Here is a 22,632-nt window from a genome sequence, read left to right on the forward strand (position 1 = left end):
AAAAAAAAGACTGGGATGACAAGGAGACAGTGAACTGCCCACTATAAGTTATTAAAACTTATATAAAAGCTTTCTGGTACCTGCCAACTGTACCACCTGGAAGGTGTTCTTTTTTTTTAGAAAGTAGTGGGGGTGCAATACAAATATATTCAAAAGAACAAGCACAATTAGAAAATCTGTATAATGAAGGTACATGCACTCATTTGCAGTTACAGGAATATTTTGACATTTCTTGGTCCCATTTCTAGACATACTTTTTAAGATGGCTGTTTGCAAGCCAAATGGGATATAGAAGTCATTCAAGGTGAATGAGAATTAGTTGAGAAAATTCAACAGGTAAGTGAAGGGAAGAAAAGAATTGGTTTTGCAGTGGTATGATGTATAGGTGGCAGAAGAAGCAGATATAGCAGCTGGAAGCTATGACCTTATACTGGCAATAGGAACTGGGTAAAACCCACAAAGGATACTCAGGGTTACATTCTGAATGCACATTGTTAACAGTAGGGGCAACTTTTGGAAGATGCAGATCAATCCACCACTGCTATGTGGACTCTCAAATATCAAATAATGGACCTCGCAGAAATAGCAAACTAATGGAGAAAGGATCTTTTGTACATAACTGTTTGCTGTCTGCAGCTGCAAAGATTTTGGAAAGTGGCACGAGTAGACATTGTGAGATGAAACTTTATGCTTGGTCTGTGTTAGTAAAAAAATAAAAAAAGGGCTGTATGGAGGGGGGGAGGTGCTGTTTGAAGGCTTTGATATCACTGTCCTCGAGGACTGAGAAAATATGTACAGCTGCATTAGATGAAGAAGCATCCACTAAGAAAGGATGATGCAAACAACGCAATTGAAGGGTTAGATGAAAAGTGGCCAGCACAAAAGGTCACAGATGAGTACCATATATACTCAAATATAAGTCGATCCGAATACCAGTCCAAGACCACCCCCATTTTCCCCCAAAAAAGGAGGAAAAATGGTTGACTCAAATACAAGATGGGGGCCATGCTATGCCCTGCCAGGATCTGCACCCAGTGTCCCCTCCCTCTTACCCTCCCCAGCTTTATACCCAGCCCCTCTACCTGCCAGGCTCTGCACCCAGCCCTCTTCCCTTTCTTGCCAGGCTGGTGGCGGCCATTCAGAGAGCAAAGAGGGGCCAAGCAGCAAGCACAAAGACCTCGGCCCTGTCAGGTGCACCGCTGGACTTGAAATGGGAACCGGGGACAGAGGCTCAGCATGGGTCAGGGCGCAGAAAGATCGCTTCTGCCCCGTACACCACTAGACCACTAGGGATTAAAAATGGCGCAAAAGGTAAGCACAGGAGGTGGTTAAAAAAAAAAAAAAAATAGTCAGCCAGGATGGGAGACAGGGAGCATCCCTCCATGCCGTATCGACCGGAGGGGTTCAGGTTGATGATCTGAATATAGGATGAAACCCCCATTTTGGGGCCATTATTTTTGGCCCAAAAATTTCATCCTATATTCAAGTATATACGGTATATGAGGACATTGGGGCCCCTTCCACAATTTGCTGGGGCTAACGTAACATTAACATTTAGCTAAGATGGGGTTTGAGATGAACTGTATATCAAAGACATGTGAGGGAGGGATGGAGACAGGGCAAGGAATGAAGTGCGATTCAATGAAGGGATAGGATTTATTTTTTTTTTTAAAAGGTATATTCTTCTACCAGCCAGTACTTGTTAGCATATAAAATATGAATGCAATGTTATGAAGCATCTTTTATGTATAGGTTCTACACAGAAACTATTAACATACAAAACTTATTACATTTTTTCCTCTAAAAATAAAATACCTCAAGAAAATTGAAGTGACTGTAGGGCTGAAGGGATAGTTTGGATCTAATGGGATAGTTGGAAAGTTCAAAAACAGATTTATCAGTCAGGCAACCCTTATCGAAACATGTATATTTCCATGGGATCAAGATCATGTCTTCAAACTTTTTTTTAGGATTTTAAGATGTTGAATATATAGGACATCAATGTCTGGGTTGAGACAGCATGTACAATCAATAAAAGGAACATTTCAGCTGAGGTAACCATGCAAATGTGCAATAGTTATTTTTTCTCCTTGAAGCAAATCTAAATTGAAAGTTAATTTGATTGAGATTTTTCTATAATTAGTCATCATGGAAACATATCTGGGGTGATCATCTGTTAATAGGTCCCTATCTTCTCCTAATTTTTACTTCACTTTATATTCATGGTTAATTATTAGTGCTGCCCGATTCAGGGGAAAAAAAATTTGATTCGATTCAGCCTATTGAATAGATTTTTCCATTTGATTTTCCTTTCCAGTTGGGTGTTTTTTTCAAAATCCTGGTGGGCTTATTTTTTTAGCCTCTACACCCACCTTTTGCTCTCTCCAACCCCATGCCAGTGATGTAGTGAACACAAAATAAACAGTCTTTTCCTCTCTCTGTTAGGTCCTAGCTCATGCTCACTGTCTAACACCAGCTCTGGCAGGATACACGTTTCAAATCTGACATATTGTAATCACAAAATAGAAAATAAAATTATTTTTTTTCTACATTTTGTTGTCTGGTCATTTTATTATTCAAATCATGTTGGTCCCAGGCTCTGGTTTCTGTTTGTCTTCTGATAACTCGCTCACCAGGGTCTCCTGTCTATTTGACGCTTTCTTTTTACTCTGTGCTAACCAGTCATCTTCCATCTCTGTACTTTTCCTTCATTGCCATATCCAACATTTCTTTCCCACTATCTATCATCTCTCTCTCTCCCTGCCTTCTGCCCTGGGTCAAACCTCTCTATTCCCCTCCATTATCATTATGAAATATCTCTCTTTCTCCCTGCCCTCCAGCCCTATGTCCAACATTTTTCCCTCTCTCTTCTCCATGCATGTCTCCCTCCCCTCCACCATATGCAAGATTCCTCCCTCACCCCTTTCTTGCACTTCCTTCCTCTCCTCCAACCCATATCAAAACAATTCTTCCTTTCTTCCCCCTGTGCAGTAGATTTCCATTTCCCCCATCCCCCTGTGCAGCACTTCCCAATCGACTGAACTCCCCCCCTCCCGAGATATGACATACCTTCGGGTCTCCTAATGCAGCGGCAGTGCTCTGAATGATGGATGCAGTGGCTCTGAATGATGGACTGCCCCACCACGGCTTCCCTTTGCTGCATTATCAGTGACATGGCAGAGGGAAGGCCCCCAGCGGGGCAGGCTATGAATAAGCCTGTTCAGAGCCTATATCTGCTAGCTGTCTACCGCTGCTGCTGCTTTAGCAGGCCCTGGAGATATGTTGGGCCTCACCGGAGAGGGGGAGGGCTATTCACTGAATCAGAGAGTCCGATTTGGGGGGAAAGTGAATCAGACAGCACTAGTAATTACATGCCCTGTGCTTCAATGGTATTTATTTTCCTTAGTCTTGGTTTCTTTCCTCATTTGGGGACCAAGAAGCACAAAGTTGGGGTAAAGTTTACTTGTTTTCTTCTTTGTAAAATATATTTCCGAAGTGTGCTTTTATTGTAAACTTTAAAAAGCAACTCCTCCCCCCCCCCACAGTTCACACTTTATGTGACTCAGAATGAAACTATTAAGAAGACTGACCCTCATACCTCAAGAATATAGTTCCAACCTTTTTCATTAAAAACATCATCCTGAAAATGCTCCCTGTAGACTTCTTTGGCTTCTTGAATTTTCACTTTCGTCACCACTTGACCTAAAAAAAAGGTAAAATTAAGTTTATCTTTACGCAAATATTACAAAAAGCAAAATAAACTACATAATTTTTTCAAGAAATGTCCTGTACATGTTGAAGACAGTAAGCACTTTCCTTTTCTTCCGAAAATTACATATGCAGTTTCTAGAACCTTCATTTACATTTTCTGCTTTAAATGCTGGCTAATATGGATCATGTTAGGACCCAAACTCAGTAACTCTTGTTCCAGAAGTTGCTACATCTTGGGATGACACAGCTTTAAAGTTTCTTTCAAAATAAGTTGGAAGGGGGGGTTCATTTTCCATTTTATTTCAAAATATTTGAGTTTGAATATACTGTGCAATGAATAAATTGTTGAAGCTTTCATCTCACATGAACTTTATGCACATGCAAGTTGAGACTGGCCCAATCTTCTATAAACACTTTTCCGGTGAACCTAGATATACAATTAACACACTATGGGGACTTCTTTATCTTAAAAAAACCCAAAAAAAAACAAACTACAAAGAAACAATTATACTCCAAAGCAGAATAAATATTATATTCTGGTCAGTGCTTTTTAGCTATGCCCTGGAGTACACTTAATCAATTTGGCTTTCAGGATATGCAGATGCTGATCTCTATTGTTCTTTTTTTTATAGTAGCATTAACTGGTCACATATCTAAAACCAGCTTAGGCTTTTCCCCTGCCTCTAAACGCAAAGAGCGAAAAGAGGCGTATTTAGAGGCGAGGAAAAGGTGTAAGATGAGTCGTACAGCAGGTATAACCAAAAGGTGTAACAGGTTGCCTAATCAGCAGTTATACGTTTTGACTTAGATCTAGTCAAAACAGGTATAAATGCCGAAAAGGGGCTGCTGAGCTGATCACAGCTGCCACGATCAACTCAGTGGCCCCGGCAACCTGCCCACCCCCCACCGCAATGATCGCGGCCGGAGAGATGGCTCATCTCCCCTGCCGCGATGGCAATCCCTCCCGAACCGCGGCACTTTGGGGTGAGGATCGCGGCAGGAGAGATGAGGCATCACTGTAGGAGAGATGGCCAATCTCTCCTGCCGCGATCCACCCCCTCCCACCGTACCGATACGGGCAGGAGGGAGCCCAACCCCTCCTGCCCCGATGAACCCCCCTCCATGCGATATGGGCAGGAGGGAGCCCAACCCCTCCTGCCCATGTTGAACCCCCCCCACCAAGAACACCGCAATACTCCCCCACCCCCCTTACCTTAAATCTGTTGGACTGACAGACGGGTCCTAAGCCCGTCCACCCGGTAGGCCTGCCATCCACTAAATGGCAGGCCTTATTGCCTGATTGGGCCAGTTGCCTCAGGCCCCGGCCAAAGCAGGGCTCCTGTGGGCAGGGCCTTAGGCACATGGGCTGGGTTGGGCTCCCTCCTGCCCAGATCGGTTCAGGAGGGGTGGGGGTGGGAGGTCGCCGGGGCAGGAGGGGTTCGGCTCCCTCCTGCCTGTATTTTAGTGTGGGGGGAGAGGGTCACATCTCAGCAGGGGAGATTGGCTCATTCTCCTGCCATGATAGCGATCCCTCAAACTGCTGCCAACCGCGGCACTTCAGGGGGTGGAATCGCAGCAGGGGAGATGCCTCATCTCTCATACCGCGATCCTCACTCTGAAGTGCCGCGATTGGTGGTAGTTCAGGCAATCGTCATCGCAGCAGGGGAGATGAGCCATCTCTCCTGCTGCAATCGTTGCTGGGGGGGGGGGTGGATTCTGTAACCGGTGTTCTTTTAGGCAATGGACTGGCCCCTCCTTCACCTAAAATGTCTGGTTTTGGGCGTTTGGGACTTAGGCTGTTTTTTTGGTTGGTAATGTGTTGTAAGTGTAGACGTAGTGGTCTGGGTGTTTAAACAGCTGTGCACTTAAACAGGAAAAAGCCTCAGAGATGGAGCCTACTACGCACAATCAGACTGGGAAATTCAGCGTAGCTTATCAGCTCCTAGCTCCAATCATCGGCCTAAAAACCTGTATTTTATTACTTTAGTGAACCTATGTTTATTACTTATTATTTAAAACATTTAAGTGCACTTCTCCTATTGAGTGGAATTTGCTACCTATATTTGATATTGTATTCTATACCACTCGGATTATATATATATGTTTAAACAGTTGAACATAGAGGTAGGCCATTCTTTAAAAAATAAATAAATAAACAAACAACCTCATTTTGGACTTTTTTTTTGAGAATGGACATTTTCCCTGCTTCTACTTTTAGCGTTTAGGGGACTTAGACGTTTTTTATTTATTATGCCCCTCCACGCTTTTCAGATCTCCCATTCAAATCCCACTCCATTCGAATCCCACTGCCCAATCAGCAACAAAGATGACTTCGTTTCTGGACCAACACTGGATTTTTCCTTTGATAAATCTTTCATCCAGTTGCCTTATTAATCCACTTGGATAGGTGGAATTAATAAGGGTCAACAAAAGCTGTAGTAATGCATCAATTCTTTTCTTTTTTTTTTTATAAGTTTTTTATTGATTTTTTCACATATCAACAAGTGTTATAAATTTTCCATACATTTATCTTAACAATACACTTGATATCTTTATAATGTATTTTATATAAACCATATTTTATATTATTTTTCTTATGAATTTATATAACATATATATTGTAATGATTTTATCAATTATTATTTAATTATGAACCCTTTTCCCTCCCTTTATCACGTAAATTTCTCATAAGACTATCATTCATTATGATATATTTTTTATAATGTATAATAAAGAGAATAAATTCTTTACCCCTTCCCTCCCTCCCTTCTTTAACCATTATCTTATTATGGGAAAAAATTAAAATCAGTCATTGCAAAAATCTGTTAATGGTCCCCAAATCTTCTTGAACTTATCCATATATCCTTTTTGTGTTGCAAATGTACGCTCCATCTTATATATATGGCAAACTGAGTTCCACCAAAAATTATAATTCAATCTGTCATAATTTTTCCAATTATGTGTAATTTGTTGTACTGCTACTCCAGTCAATATAAATAAAAGTTTATTGATATTTGATTAAATTTGACTTCGAGCTCTCATTGCAGTACCAAACAAAATCGTATCATATGTCAAGGCTATCGGATTTTCTAACATCCTATTAATTTGAGGCCAAATTGATTTCCAAAATATTAATATGAATGGACAATAGAATAAAAGATGATCTAATGTCCCTGCTTCAAGATGACAATGCCAGCATCTATTAGACTTAGAGCTATCTATTCTATGTAAACGTGTAGGGGTCCATAAAGCTCTATGTAAAATAAAAAACCAAGTTTGTCTCATAGAAGCTGACAATGTGCATTTTAACCTCCAAGACCAAAGTCGTGGCCATTGAGATGCATTAATCTGATGCTTAATCTCAATGCTCCAAATTCTTTTCAACATGTTGGTAAAAAACAAAACCAACCAACCAACTCTTAAAAGTTTGTCATATTGTAAATTCGTCCTATAAAAATACAAAAGAATATGTAAAATTTCAAAGTTGACCCAAATAAAGTATTATGCAAGTCCTGGCAATGTATTTCACTACCACTAAATTCTTCAAATGTAGCAGAGGATTAAAAAAAACAAAAACAAAAAACCGCCCGTTTTATTTGGGGTTTTTTTACCTGTAGCACTGAGATGTTAACAAATAGTAGTTTTGTACATACAGATGATTTTTTTTTAATCTTTGAGCCTACTTGTGAAAACTGCAAAGTACTATACAATATCTAGTGATGTTTCATTCTTTATGTATTTCTCTTATTACTACCAATCCTGTACTTATACATTAGTGAAATACTAGGCTGGTGTGCTGCTATGCAAGGAGGCTTGAGTATTTTCTTGGATCAACTCTTCCCTACCAGTTTGGGGGGGGGGCGCTAATTGTGAAACAATGTCACTCTTGGGCAGATTTAAGATCCTTGATCATATGATGCACGGGGCGGAGCATAAGGCCCTGATTGGCTGAAGCACCTCAGGCTCCTCCCTTGGGAGGAGCCTGAGGCACCTGAGCCAATCAGAGACTTCCTTAGTGAGTACCTCAAGAAAGTCCCTGATTGACCAATCAGGGGGCTTCCTTAGTGAGTACTCACTAAGGAAGTCCCTGATTGGCTGAGGTGCCTCACCTCCCCCCTCTCAAGGGAGGAGCCCCAGGCGCCTCAGCCAATCAGGGCCATAGGCCCCGTGCATCATATGGCCTCAGACTCATTGCAGGAGGCACTGGAGCAGGAGGAATTGAGCACCCCTCCTACTCCGTTCAAGGTAAGTGGGTGGGGAAGGGAACGGGAATGGGGAGGGGAATCCGGTGGATGGCAGGAGGGTGTTGGCCTCCCTACTGACGTTTGGTTTTTTATTGGGTTAAGGGAAGCCAAAGTGGGATCGATGGCAGGAGGGAGTGAGAACCCTCCTTCCATAATTTTATGTGGCGGGGCACATTTTTGGGAGGGTTCGGGGAGTGGGGATGGGGCACTTGTCGGGAGAGGGGGGTGGGGTTAATTTTTTTTTTTTTAATTGGATTTTGTTTATTATGTCTGAAACAGCTTTTAATTCTTTATTTTTATCTATGCTAGCCTAAAACTGGAATTTTACAGAACACTGCAGGAAATTAATGGGGGGGGAGGGAGGTTTTTTTTATTCGGGCAGATATTTTGCTTGTGTAAAACATGCAAAATATCAGCCCGATTTAAAAAAAAAAAATTTTGAGCTGACAGAAGCTCTGACAGCAGTGACAGGAGGCTGCTTCTTCTGCCACTGTCAGGGCTCTAGCGATCCGTTCAGTCAGTTGGGGGCATGTCAATGATCGTCCCCATTTGCATGCAGGCCTTTTGTGAATTTGTCGGCCTGCATGCAATCGGGCATGGATCGGATGCAGAATTGGGGGGGTTAGTGAATCTAGCAACTTGTCTTGAAACAGACTCTTCAAGTCTCAAAATTTACCTCTTAGGTTTTATATTCTACTGTACTACTTTTACAGTAGACATTTAAACTGACCATAAACCAGCCATTAAAAAAAAGCATTTATATTATGAACTATTTGCAGCACATCAGATCAATTTAAAATAAAGTATTAACTGCATAAATAAAAACACTGTTATAGTAGTATCTAATACTGGAAAAACTAATCACAAAACAATACCTTTTAAGTACTTATTAAGTATGTACTGCAAACCATAAAAGACGGTTTCTTCATATTTCACTTTCTTGAATTTGGAGTTTTCTGTCTTTTTCTCTCTGCATTCAAAGTAGGAATAAACTTTGCTGGTATTGGGTGGATACTGCTTATAATGTGTAACCTGCAGCAAAAAAAAAACTTCAGTAAGACCTTGCAAAAATTCCAAAAAGCTTGCAAATAAATAGTGAAGATGTACATGAACAAGAGTCCTCTTATATAGAGTTTTAATCCTAGAAAAATGTCCCAGTTTGGCAATGATATGTCAGTCAAGCTGAACACATGACATTTTATTTAATTTTTGGAAACTCCATAATGCTTGCCCACCCTTGAATACATTCCCCACCCCTTCAAATTTCCAGAGCTATGTCAAAAGCTATACCGTACTCCAATATAACGCTCATGTTGACACAATACAGAAAATTCATACCTTAATGCACAGGAAAGAGAATAGGAAAAAAAAAAGGCAGACTGGCTTATTGTTACATAACCCTGGGTCAATACCATTAAAACCACTTTAAAAGCAATCTCAGAACTTTCAACCCTCTACCTAAAAGAGAAACCGCTCTGACCTTTCAATTCACCTTCCTCGCTTGTTCAACAGCATGGGACAATCCATTCTTTGGAGGGAAAACAGGACTCCTATAAATACCCTGTCCAGGAGAGATCTTGGCTTACAGTCCCTAGCCATTGTACCAAGATACCACTGGAGGAACCGGTTTAGCTTTTACCCCCCCAGTCTGTGTACTTTAAAGAGGGAAGAGAACCCTGGCCACGCAGGCCATAGTACCTGAAAAAGGGAACACAGGGCAAACAAGCACCAAAGTATAAATAAGTCCTGCACTTTTTGAAGAAGAAGTTTAGACCAGGGAATCGGCTTCCCACCCCACAAGTGGAATGCAAGACATCAAGATCAAGCTGTGTTCTAGGGCAGTGTTTTTCAACCGCCGGTCCACAGAAAATTCCTTCCGGTCCGCACAGGGCCAGCAAGATCTACGAGCTGCCATTTCCTGCCGGTCCGCAATTTCTGCCGGTCTGTAATTTTCTGCCTCCGACAGTAGCTTTCTTCCCTCCCAGCAGCTCTCGGTACTTGCCAGCGCAGCGATTCACTTTGGCAGCCTTGGGGCTTTTGCTGAGTCATGGCCTGCCTCTGATGATGCAACTTCCTCTTTCATCAGAGGCGGCGTGACCCATCAAAGGACCCAAGGCTGCTTTAGTGAATTGCTGCACTGGCAAGTACTGAGAGCTGCTGGACAACGGAAATTAAAGGAACAGATGCTATTGGACCTGGAGGGAGGGAGAAGGAGAGATGCTGCTGGGAGGGGAGGAGGGAAGCTACTGGACAAGGGAAAATAAAGGGACAGCTGCTACCGGACCTGGAGGGAGGGAGAAGGAGAGATGCTGCTGTGAGGGGAGGAGGGAAAGGGAAGAGGAGAGTTACTGCTGGACAGGAGGAGGAGGGAAGAGAGAAGGAAAAAAGGAAGGAAACAACTGGCAGGGAGATTAGAGGAGGGGAAGAGGCCAGGGTGGAAAGGAGAGATCAGATGAGGGAAAGGGGAGAAACAGGAATGAGAAAGTAGAGAGATTGATGCTGGGAAGGGGGTCTGCAGAGAAATAAGCAGAGAAGGACAAAGATGCTAGATCTGGTGTAGGAAATATAAAATTGAAGAGAGCAGTGAAATTGGAATGAATCATGTAAAAAGGAGAGAGGGGGGCACAGGCTGGATGGAAAGGAGATAGGGGGCATAGAAAGAAGGCAGATACCATATGAAAGGGGGAGATGGCAGACAGTGGATGAAGAGGCAGATGCTGGATTGAAGAGACAGCCAATTAAACCAGCTGAAAATTATTACTATAGATTTGCAATTAAGCCAAAAATCGTCAACTAATGCAAATCACTCACAAATGTGTTGCAGAGATCCTTCACAACAATTTATCTAGTGGTGCATTATGAGTCATCAGAAGCAGCACCCCGAATACATCAAGTATTGGGTCAAGGGGCTAGTTTACCGCTAATGCTTCCTCATAGACTCCTGTACCACTATAATCATTTATATGATTTTTATAATTTTATAGTTTTTAGAACCTGTATTTGATAAATACTTGAACATTGGATTAGACCAGTGGTCTCAAAACACGTGGCCCACGCCAGGTACTATTTTGAGGCCCTCGGTATGTTTTATCATAATCACAAAAGTAAAATAAAACAGTTTCTCGATCATCTGTCTCTTTAGCTATAAATGACAATATTATTATTAAGACTTAACCTAAAAGAAAGATTTTTAAACTATAAAGAGTTTTACCTCATGCAAAATTGTCATTTCTTTAATAAGACATTAACTATTTATTTCTGAGGCCCTCCAAGTACCTACAAATCCAAAATGTGGCCCTGCAAAGGGCTTGAGTTCAAGACCACTGGATTAGACTTATCTTTTTTGCAATCCTGGTTCTGAACAAGCTAACACCAGGAGCAGCAAGCCGCCAACGCCAACATGCATGTTTTGTGCATTAATGCTGCTTCAGGGCGTTGCAAAAAATTTATAGTTGAACAACTTTCTAAACCTGACGGGCATCCATGCTGCTCCAACGAACAGGAAATTGAAGAGAATGGGCAGGGGATTGAAGAGACAGGGCAGGCGCTAGAAGCAAGAGAGTGAAAAGAAGATGAAAGCAGAAACTAGAGACAACAAAAGGTAGAAAAAAATAATTTTATTTCTATTTTGTGATTAGAATATATCAAATTTAAAATATATACCCTGCTACAGCTGGTGTTAGACATAACTGGGGACTGCAAAGCCCCTGCAGTGGCTTAGGGCTCTCTCTGACCAGGGGGCAGTTGCCCTTGTTGCACTCCCCTAACCCTATTCCTGTCATGTGTGACTGCGATATTCTGTTAGCATGATATTTCTGTGTAGCATTCTGTAATAATTTGGCTTATTCAGTTTTCTTGATAGTAGAGGGGATATATGTGAAGGGGAGGGGAGACAGGGGTTTTGTTGATCCTTGCTCTGTATTATTTGTATTTATAAAATGACAATTGTACAGAATATTGTTTCTTTTTATACTTTAATAAAATACATTCAATATAAAATCATAACTGAGGCTTATGTGGATGGGATCAGATGGTTTGCGGGGACCAAGCTTGCAAAGACAGGGCGGAAACGTTGTTTGTTTGTTTTTTATTTCAGTCCTAGTAGTTTGCCGGTCCACAAAATAATTATTTTATTTCTGCCATTCTATAGGTGTAAAAGGTTGAAGAACACTGTTCTAGGCCACTTTGAAACATAAAAACCATACTAGCAAATACAAATAGTACTTACAGTATATTCAGCGAGTGACCAGAAGAGAAAGGAAGGAGTGCTAGAAACACTGTCTATCAGAGTAAAGAGGTAATACTTTCAAAGATCACATTTCATGTATATAGTTGCATATGGAACAGTTCTTGTTTTGTCTTGGATTACAGGTTCTAGTAAACCCAGCTTCTGGATGCACATGTTGCTCTAGCATTTCTTTTTGACTGAAAGAGGGAGTGTAGTGCAGTATTTCTCAACATGCAGTACATGTACATTTGGGGATACATGGGCTACCTGTTGGGGGTACACAGCCTGGCTGCCACCAGGGTTCCCTCCCTGCCTCCCACCCTGCCTCCCAGACATCTTTGCCTGCCTCCTGCTGAAGCAGCTGCCGCCAATGATGCCTCCCAGTCTCCGTCTGAACACCTGCTGCACCTCCCCCCAGCAGCAACTCCACACAGGAGACGGGCCATGGCACATGCAGTGGCCGGCCCACAAGCCTTCTCTCCACCCCTCCCCCCATCACATACAGCATGTACATTTGGCAGTTACTAAGGGACATTTTAAGCTGTGTTAGGCATGCATTAGCACCTAATGCAGCTTAGTAAAAGGGATCCTAAATGAGAAAGATAGGCAATACTATTTGGAACAGTAAAAATGCTAGAAAAGCAGTCAGGAAAACAAAGAAGAAATAGAAGAAGTAGGTAATACAGTGAAAAAAGGGAATAGGAGAGATGAGAAGACGTTCACTCCTCCTGCCACTAATACCTAAAAAATAAAGAGCATTATTCATGGAATTCATTCCAACCTGTATATATATCTCTGTTAGTCTGTGACCTGGAGCTGAAAGAGCAGGGAGGGGTAGGAGACTTGAATAGAATGGTTTCTTTTTTTCAAACAAACAATATTTGTTTGCGTACCAATTGTGATGATATAACCAGACCATTAGATGCCACTGTCAGATTTAAGATGATATATTTTTTTTACAGTTTAACCCCACATGTAAGTTCCTGGCAGTAGAAACAGCAACTATTAATGAAGGAAGTGTTTTATACTTCTATGCCACTCTCCATAAAAAAAAGTTAACCCAGAGTGGTTTATAAAATAGAAATACTGTACATACAAAAAAGGTAGTCTAAATATCTATTAAATACAAATATTTTCTACTTTTGATAATGTCTATTTTTCTTTCCGAGGTATTTGGAAAGAAAATGAAGACAGGTTTAGAAATTAGAGGTGCAAGAATTGTTTGTCCCTGTAAAGAAAATGCCCCCAGCCAGAGACATACTAGCAAATGTACCATATAGTTTCCAATATATGCACTTGCTTTTTACCACCGACTGTTCTGAGTTGCACCTCCTTTTCTATTGAATTCGCTCTCATCATATGTCCAAAATAGGTCAGTTTCTCTTTGGTAATCTTGCCTTCCAGGGACAACTCTGGGTTTATATGATCAAGAACATCTTTTTTGGTGATCCTAGCTGTCCATGAGATTCGTAGAAGTCTTCTTCAGCACCACAGCCCGTAGGCATCGAGTTTTCTTCTATCTGCTTTCATAAGTGTCCATTTCTTGCAGCCATATGTTGCGATTGGGAACACAATGGCAGTGATCAGTCTTTGATGGTGACAGAGACATCCTCGCACTTCCATATTTGGTCCATGCTCACAATGGCTGCATGCCCCGGTGCTAATCAACGCTTGATCTCGGCTGTCAAAACTGCCACTGTGATCAATGAGGGACCCAAGGAAAATGAAGCTACCAACCACTTCTATTTCTTCATTGTTGATCTTTATGTGATATTCAGGTAAAGACTCATCTTCTTGCTTTCTTCTTTCAGCTTCAGAATCAACTTCTTGAGGTCTCTCTCACTCTCGGTCAGCAGGGTTTGCACTGTAGCTTCTTGATCGTAGTAGGTCGATCTAGGTAGGTCGTAGTAGGTCGAACTAGGTCATTAGTACTCAGACTTAATGGGGTGGGTCAGTAGAGTGGGCAGACTTGATGGGCTATAGCCCTTTTCTGCCGTCATCTTTCTATGTTTCTAGAGTGATCCGATTAACCTGATCAGGTGCACTGGCACTACTACCTCACTCAGTACTTCCCAAAGCTTGACATGCTCAACACAGTCATGAAGCACAGGTAGAGAGCTTCTTCTGGTACTCCTTTAGCTTTTCTATGATCCACTTCAAGGGTGTTGCTAGATAAGAGGGATTTATTTTCTTCAAATTGGCGTCTAAGAATATTTTAGAGAGTCGTTTATAAATGAAATCAAATTCACCTCAAAAACAAGCCACATTTACTTAAGTATTATATATTAGATCAATCTAGTATATAAAAAAAGGCAAGTAAGGAAAAAAGACCTCAAACACTAAGATCTTAGGTAGCACCTTCACTATTACATTTTTATTTAATGACAAAATAAAGCAGCATTTTCCTTTTAGATCAGTAACTTGAATAGTAAACACTTGGTTCCCAGAGACTCTGCCTGCCCCTTTCACTTTAATAGTTCATTGGGGTCATTTTCATATACACAAATCACTTTTTGTACCTAATAGCAGCTTGTGCTTGTCACTCCCTTCAGAATGATCTCAGATATCATGGCTACACATTCTCTAGCACCATGGAATGAAGTCATCCGACACATTCTCCCTTTCTTTTCTGCATCCTCTCTTTTGTGACTTTCCATCCCTTCTTTAGGAAGTTGGTTTGCTTGCAGTGATTACTTTTACATTTTCAATACCTTGTTGTTGAGTAAATTTAAGACCTTTAACCAAAAAACATAGGTGGCTTCTTCAACTTAGACCACTGAAGAAATAAGCTGTTAAAAAAAAAAAAAATGCAGAGCCCCTATGCTCGTCAAATTGCCATTATGCAACCTACACAGAATCTAGTTGTCTCCAGGGCCTAGTTGGGTGTTAATACTCACATTGTAATACAGACTTGTATATGCTTTCTGCACTTCTGAGACTACAGAGGCTTTCCTTTTTTTTTTTTTTGTAGGAATGGCATCCGATTTTGCATATGTTGCAAGAAGATCCCAGGCTCCACTTTCCATTCCCTTTCGCCGCCTCCAGTTTCACTTTCTATTCCACTTCGCTTCCAGTAGAAACTGTGGGCTGCGGGCGGTAATGCAAGCAGACTACTGGGCAAGAACTTCCCCCCCCCCCAACCCACCCTTGTTGCTCTGTCCTGTGACCTTATTAAGTGCAAAGTTTTGCAGCAAGCGCAGAGAAAGAAGAAAAAAAGAAAAAAAAACACCCAACAAACCCCAGCGAGAGGACTAAATATAGCAGAATCCAACCTACAGATCGAAGAGACACGAAAGCGGCCGGCGTGGGGTTTCGACACGAGGCTCCTCAGGACTCCACCTGCCTGCTGTCTCGGAAATGCCCTAAACCGCTTGGGACGTGGGAGCGGCGTAAATCTTAAAAGAGAATAAAAGGTGACTACTGCTATTTTAGCATACGTTGAAGTACAGTTGAAAATCCTAGACCCCCCCCCCAAAAAATAAAAAAACATAAATAACCCCCCCCCCCACCACCACCTTAGATACCCTGGGGGGTCGCCTGCCCCGGCCTCTCACAGACTGACCTTCAGTAAGTGACAGAGCACAGGGCTGCCACCACCCTACCCACCCCTCTTATGGCTCAGGTGGAGGAGGGCAGGCGACAATGACATTCAGCAGGAGCTCCGGCCCTCTTCCCGTCCCCGGGACCCCTCTGGCCTGGTAACGTCGAGCTCCGCACCGGAGTGGGGGGAGGGGGGAAACCCTCCTGGTATCAGCTCCTGTCACGGCAGCGGCGGACAGCTCGGTTCCTCGGCAGCACCGTGCCCCCCCAACCCCCACCTCACCTTGTACGAATCGGTAGCCAGCAAGATATTAAATTCGACTTCGCCGCACTCCATCTTGGCATTCGGTAAATGAGCTCCTCGGCGCTCGCTCGCGGCTTAAAAGGCTCCAGTCTCGCCGCCGCCGTCCACAGTGCCAGAGACGGACGATGGGGGGGAGGGGCGGCGCTTCTGACGTCAGCGGGGGCAGCGACGATCGGCGAGCCAAGGAGCGAAGGCGTGCTCGGCGAAGGCGAGGCCCTGGTTTGTGACGTCACCTCGAAAGGCGGGTGAGTAGAGGTTTCTACGTACGAGGCTGCGGGGTTGGGGGGGGAGAGAGAGAGAGAGCTTGAGATGTGCGCGTGCGTCGTGGCCCGTCACGGTTTCCATGGAAATGAAGGTTCAGCAGTTTCGATTTTTGGGAAAAGGAGGGGAGCTTCGATGACGGTAAAGAGGATCGGGCGCTTTAATCTTGGGTTGTGCCTAACCCCGGGTTCAGGGAGGGGAAGGGAAGCACTCTGCTTTTCTTGGGATCGTTCCTGCTTTGAGTAAGCCCACTTAATACACTGGATCAGCTTTCATATATTTATAAATAGCTAAAGAACACTGCGTCCTCTTTTGACTGCCGCAAAAAGCCGGGAAATTCTGAAAGATCCGGGGTATCCTTGGATTCCGGACTACCCGGATCTTGTTTACCGGAATTTTAGGACTACAACAGCAACGACAGTAAAAAAAAAAAAAAAAAAAAAAAGAAGAGAGTGACATTTAAGATGGTCTGGAATCCATGAGACCCTGTAAATACGTTGTCGATCCCACAGATTTCCATGCTTTCTAATGGAAATCCATAGGATTCACTCTTTGCCTTGTCCCCATATGTTCTTATCGAGAGGTTCAGTGCAATCGCTCATTCATTTATTGTAAATGTGCACCTTGTATCTGAGCTAAAATCTTTTGCATGCACATATCAATTGTACATGTGCATACAAATGGTTTGCACACACCATCAATACCTTTTCTCACATTAGGCAGCATTATGGGGTAAAGATCTAGAACAATTGCTTACGGCCTACTACTTATGGGGAATTCAGGAAACGCCTAAAAACATATCTGTTCCTGAAGTATCTAGGCAGCTGACCCGTACAACTCTTTCTCCTCAATAACTGATCCCTTGAGCTGTTAATCACTAGCTTCCATCCTGTTAAGTTCAGTCAATTTGTACCATCTTTTAATCTTTGTAAACCGCATAGAACTTCACAGTCCTGCGGTATATAAACTGTTATTATTATTATTATTATTATTGATATGTTTTAGTTGCCCATAGAAACCAGTTCTGTGCTTATGCACCCTTTACAGCAAGTATTTGAATTGTGATGTAGCAGAAGGATATCAAAAGACATAATCATTGATCACACCCTGCATAATGTATTGTAATAATACTGGTGCATGTGCATTTGTTAACCCAAATGGCATCCTGGTTTATTGAGATAATCCGAATGCTGTGGTCACTATCATTTTCTCTTTGTCAGCCTTGTCCATGTTCACTTGAAAGTATCCGGATGTTAGATCAAGAGACAGCCCACACTCTTTGCACTTTGCAAAATAACAGAAAACCCTGCTATAGACTCTCAGAACCTATTTAGCAGACTTAGATCATGCATGCTCCACATGCCATGGCTTTGGAGTGAGGTTCATTCCTGCTGTAGTATGCTCAAAACTAACCCACTTGGAGAAATTGCCCCTGAAGTAAACTTACTACATCATTACAGCCCTTAAACTGCTTCCTGTGAAAAAGACAACACACCAGGCCTTAGAGCACCCATACACCTACTATAGGTAAATTAGAACAAGCTAGATTCCTACATAGACTCTACATGCTAGCAGAATCCTTCATCGCACGAGCAGAACATAAACAGACTCACAGAATACAGAACCCCAAAACAGAAACTTGCAGACAAAAGCAGAGATGGAAATCCCCAAGAAAGCCAGACTGTATAAGTAGTTCAGTACTACAAAGAGAAACAAACACATTTCTTTTTGTACTCTACCAAACATAAGAACAGAAAAGATGCACATTTCCCAAAGCTGATACTTTCCAATCCCTAAAGATTTAATTTTTTTTTCTCTACTACTACTACCGGTACTACTACTTATCACTTATATAGGCTACTGGGCTTGATGGACCATTGGTCTGACCCAGTAAGGCTATTCTTATGCTCTTATATAAGAGAAAGAAGCCCCATGACAGCCTAGTTTACCCAATTGTACAGTAGGGTTTTGGTGGACTCACATTTTCCACCATGAATGCAGTGCTGTCTAGCTAAGTTTAGCAGCCAAATCTGACCATGTAAATAGCAGGTCTATCTTTGGCTGCTGGTAACTTAATTGCTCAGTGCTGAACATTGACTTAGCTGGTTAGGTTAGCACTGGCGAGCGGCAGCCCCGGGACGGCATCCACAACTGTGATCTACGGAGAACCTCAAATTTGCTTTACATACCATTATGCCTCACTCTAAGCGCAAGGGGACAATCTGAATTGACTCCCCTACAATTGGGACATCAATCCCTGTACAATGCACAATTCTTGAGTATGTGGCCGTACCTGGAAGTTCCCTGACTGGAACCGGAGCGGTGTCTGGCATGACAAAGCAAAAAGAAACCAAAGACTTAGACTGGGAGATTTCTCTCTCTCTCTCCCCCCTCCCCCCGGTGGCTGTTCCTCCACCACGCCTAGAGTTTCCTGTTTCAGTATTGGAGGAGTCCCACAAAACTTTTCTCGTGAGGGAAACCCCATTGCAGAGGCGGAAGCAGTCGGAGCCACTGGGGAACAACGAGATTTAGAAGGGGGAATGATTACTCCCCTTCCTACAATATCATCTCCATTGGTAACTCTAGAGAGCATATGGAATGCTCTCAAAGCTAAATACATCCGTCGACAAGTATTCCCAGGAGATCACAACACTTGTAACAACAGCAAATACTTTGGCAGGGAAACTTGAAGGAACTAATGAACAATTCGCATTTGAGGTTCAACAAGTTAAAGAAAAGGTTTAAGATCTGCATTCTTTATCCACTGGAATAGTTAGAGATAAAATAATGCTTACTAGAAAAGTGGAACAATTAGAAAACTATAATCGTAGGCTCTAAGCATGTCTCCTGAATTTTCCAAAATCTTTAGGTGTGTCTTCTATGGAAATGTTGAGAAAATTTTTGATTGAAATTTTAAAATATTCCCCAGAAAATATTCCGCCAGTCAATCGCGTATATTATATACCTATGAAAAAGGAATTAGGAGCTACCCCAGAAAGAGGTTTACAAAATGTAATTGCTGGAGAACCTTTGAACTTTACTGACTCGCTTGAAACTTCAATATCTGAAACTTCAGAATGAGCCACACTACTGGTTTCCTTTGTCTTTGAGCAAGACGTGGCAGCTTTTTAAAACAATATTTTCAAAATTCTCAAGCTTTGTTTCTGGGGGAAAAAAGTGAGAATCTACCAAGATGTTACCAGAGAAACAGGAACGTAGAAAACGGTTTCTAGCTATGAGAGTTGAAACTGTAACTATGGGTGCAAGTTTTCTCCTAGCTCATCCCTTGTACGATTAAATATTTAGGGGTTAAATATGTATTCTTTCTGCCTGAACAATTGCAGGTCTTCCTGGATATGAAGAAGTTGTCGGCTGGGGGAACTTAACTAATGTTTTGAACAGCATGGTTAAATTATGGGAATTATCTATTAAGCCAATTCCTATTTGCTTTGTTATTTTTCTTTGACTCTTAATTAGGCCTCTTCACTAATTTACTGATCTCTCATTGAATTTGAACTTAAAGCGGTCTAAGGAGACAAGAAGTTACTTAAATTTTTTCTAATTTTCTATTGTATTTCTGAAGCAAGAGTTAATAATTATAAAAAAGGTTAGCACTGGCCAAAAAAGAAAAAAGGATATTTAATGCCATGGTCTGAATATCAGCCCCCTGTTGTCTGGTCAGTGGTTCACCCTCTTCCTGTGGTTCCTTCTCATGTGACTGTCTGCTTTTACCTGCTGAATCCTGCTGTCTTAATGTGCCAGCCTGTTCTTCCGCTATAGCTAAAGCAAACAGGAGAATGACACAAGTCTTGCTTTTGCACATTTTTCAAAATGGCCTGACTATTGTGTCCTTTTTATCTCAAAGACTCATTTTAGAAAATTGGGAGGCCTAGAGTCATCTTATACTGGTTATGAATGATGGCTGTAGTTTCTAGGTAGTCTTCAGTAGGCTGAATAATTGCAGAGTTACATTTTTCTCTAAGGCTGAATGTAATTTTGCCTTGAGCTGCAACTGAAAAAAAGGCATGAACTAAATCCAAAATTGCACCCCCATCGTTCAGCATGATAGATGCTACCTCAATAACACATGGCATTACATTATTATTGTTTGGACTATGTAGTGGGAATATATTCACTAATCAGGGATGTTGATGATGTTATAAGTGCCTGACAGTATTCCCAATTATTGTTGTGTGCTTGACTAGTCATTGAAACTCTCTGAACCTGCATGTAATAATTTTTCTGTAGCTCTTTAACTGACACATCCCAGTTTTACTTTATGAGTTTTTATTATGCATATATGTTTGGGGGGTTTTGTGAGAATTTTTTTTCAGTTAGTTTTGTTCTCACTATTTGGGGGTTTGTTTTTGAGTGAACAAATTGTACCAGGCAGGTATGGCTTAGTCTATATTGTATCAAAAAATATACAAGCTGAATATCCAAAAAAATAACCAACAAATATTCAAAGTAAAGCTGCTAATAGTGGAAGGTAGCAGGCTGAAAGGCAAGTGACTAACATGGAGAAAAAAACCTCAGTGTTTCAAGGAAACAACCAAGAAACTATATGACCAGTTATAAACGGTCATACAAAACACATTCCCAGGTCAGAAAACTCCATGGAAAAGATTTATAAAGTTACAGTTTAAAATACACAAGTTAAACTGCAAATAACAGCAAAAAACTGTAAGAAACAGGCACTGTGGGAGATGAATGGAAGATAAGTGCAAGTTTCTTACAGTTTTTTGCTGTTATTTGCAGTTTAACTTGTGTATTTTAAACTGTAACTTTTTAAATCTTTTACATGGAGTTTTATGACCTGGGATGTGTTTTGTATGACAGTTTATAACTGGTCATATAGTTTCTTGGTTGTTTCCTTGAAACACTGAGGTCTTTTTCTCCATGTTAGTCACTTGCCTTTCAGCCTGCTACCTTCCACTATTAGCAGCTTTACTTTGAATATTTGTTGGTTATTTTTTTTTTAGTCTATATTGTAACACCCTGTCTCTGCAGTGTCACCCATGTATGGCATAGTTTCTCAGATAACACATAGAAGTATAGGACAACGACTTTCCCTCAGCACTTCCAAATTCCTAGTCATACATCACCTGTCAGACCAATACTCAGAGAACAATATAAGCCAATAAAAGACATGTGCAGTAGTGCTTACTGTACTTTCATATGGATGGGAAGGCCTTAGAAACAATTAATAATACAATAGTAGTAATTGTGATATTACTTGACTCTTTGACCTGGGCCTGTAATTTGCATGTCATAGACTTGAAGGGTTCTCTGTTACTATAGAGTTCTTCTTATCACTCTTTACAAACACTTTATGTAGCGATAAGAACCTTAGCCACTTAAAAAAAAAAACCTTAGAATGGTTGCTTCACACATGTACATTGGCTAATTCCTTATTGCTCCACCACAGTCCAGAGGACTACACCCTAGCCCAAGGGTGGGCAAACTTTTTAACTCGTAGGCCACAACGGGTTCTTAAATTTGACAGAGGGGCCGGACCAAGAGCAGATGGATGGAGTCTTTGTGTGAATTAATATAATATGTAAACGTCATAACATAAAAGGTTTTGGTCTTTAAAAGGTAGCAAAGCATGAAAACGAATGTACATGATCATCTCTCCCTTCCTCGCCTTCACCCCAATTCTTCCTCTTTCCTTTCTCTCCCCCACATGTGCAGCATCTTTCCTCCCCTCTTATCCATCCCCTTGTGCCTTCCCTCTGCAGCATCTTTCTATCCCTCCATCCCTCCCATCCCCCTGTGCAGCAGAACCCTTGCTCAGCTTCCACCCTTCCCTCCTTCCTTCCGTGTGCCATCAGTGATGCAGCAGAGGGAATTCCCCAAAGAGAGAAGGCCGCGAAGCAGCCTGTTTAGAGTGCTGCCAACCCGATGCTGCTCTGGAGGGAGGTATGTAGGGCTCACGGTTGGCAGGGTTCGGATGGTCAGCAGGCTGGATTAAAATACTAAACGAGCGAGATTTGGCCCGCAGGCCATAGTTTGCCCATGTCTGCCTTAGCCACACAGGTACATGCAAAATTGTGATGTTCCCGTGACAGTGCCCTGAAACTCCAGAGGTGGTTGGAGGAGTTGGCGGTTGGCTGCCTGTTTTTTCTTGGTGTTTTTTTTCAGCGTCTACCACTTCTTTTTGAGATTCTACACATTGCAATTTTGGAAATAAGCAACATTCACCTTCCTGGCAGTATTAAGCCAAGAATCACCAGATCTTAAAAAAGTGCTTCAAAAGCAGGTCAGTAGTTCTTCCCCACCTCTAACAAAAATTTGCTTTACAGTAGCCTAACAAGTTGGATGGATTGTTGACTGTATGGCCG

At 41.9% G+C, this 22,632-nt stretch overlaps 1 protein-coding gene across 1 annotated transcript in view; it reads right to left on the reverse strand.

The window, feature by feature from the left end:
* NAMPT (nicotinamide phosphoribosyltransferase) overlaps window positions 1-16,250 on the reverse strand; it is a 59,007-nt gene extending 42,757 nt beyond the window's left edge. The window contains exons 1-3 of the mRNA XM_033959280.1: window positions 16,007-16,250; window positions 8,831-8,987; window positions 3,599-3,702 (exon numbers count right to left, since the gene is read on the reverse strand). Coding sequence (XP_033815171.1) covers window positions 3,599-3,702; window positions 8,831-8,987; window positions 16,007-16,060 — 315 coding nt within the window. The 5' untranslated portion in view covers window positions 16,061-16,250. The remainder of the gene's footprint in view (window positions 1-3,598; window positions 3,703-8,830; window positions 8,988-16,006) is intronic.
* Between the last annotated feature and the right edge of the window lie 6,382 nt (window positions 16,251-22,632).

This window comes from Geotrypetes seraphini, chromosome 9 (genome assembly GCF_902459505.1).
Source record: "Geotrypetes seraphini chromosome 9, aGeoSer1.1, whole genome shotgun sequence".
Taxonomy (NCBI): Eukaryota; Metazoa; Chordata; class Amphibia; order Gymnophiona; family Dermophiidae; genus Geotrypetes; species Geotrypetes seraphini.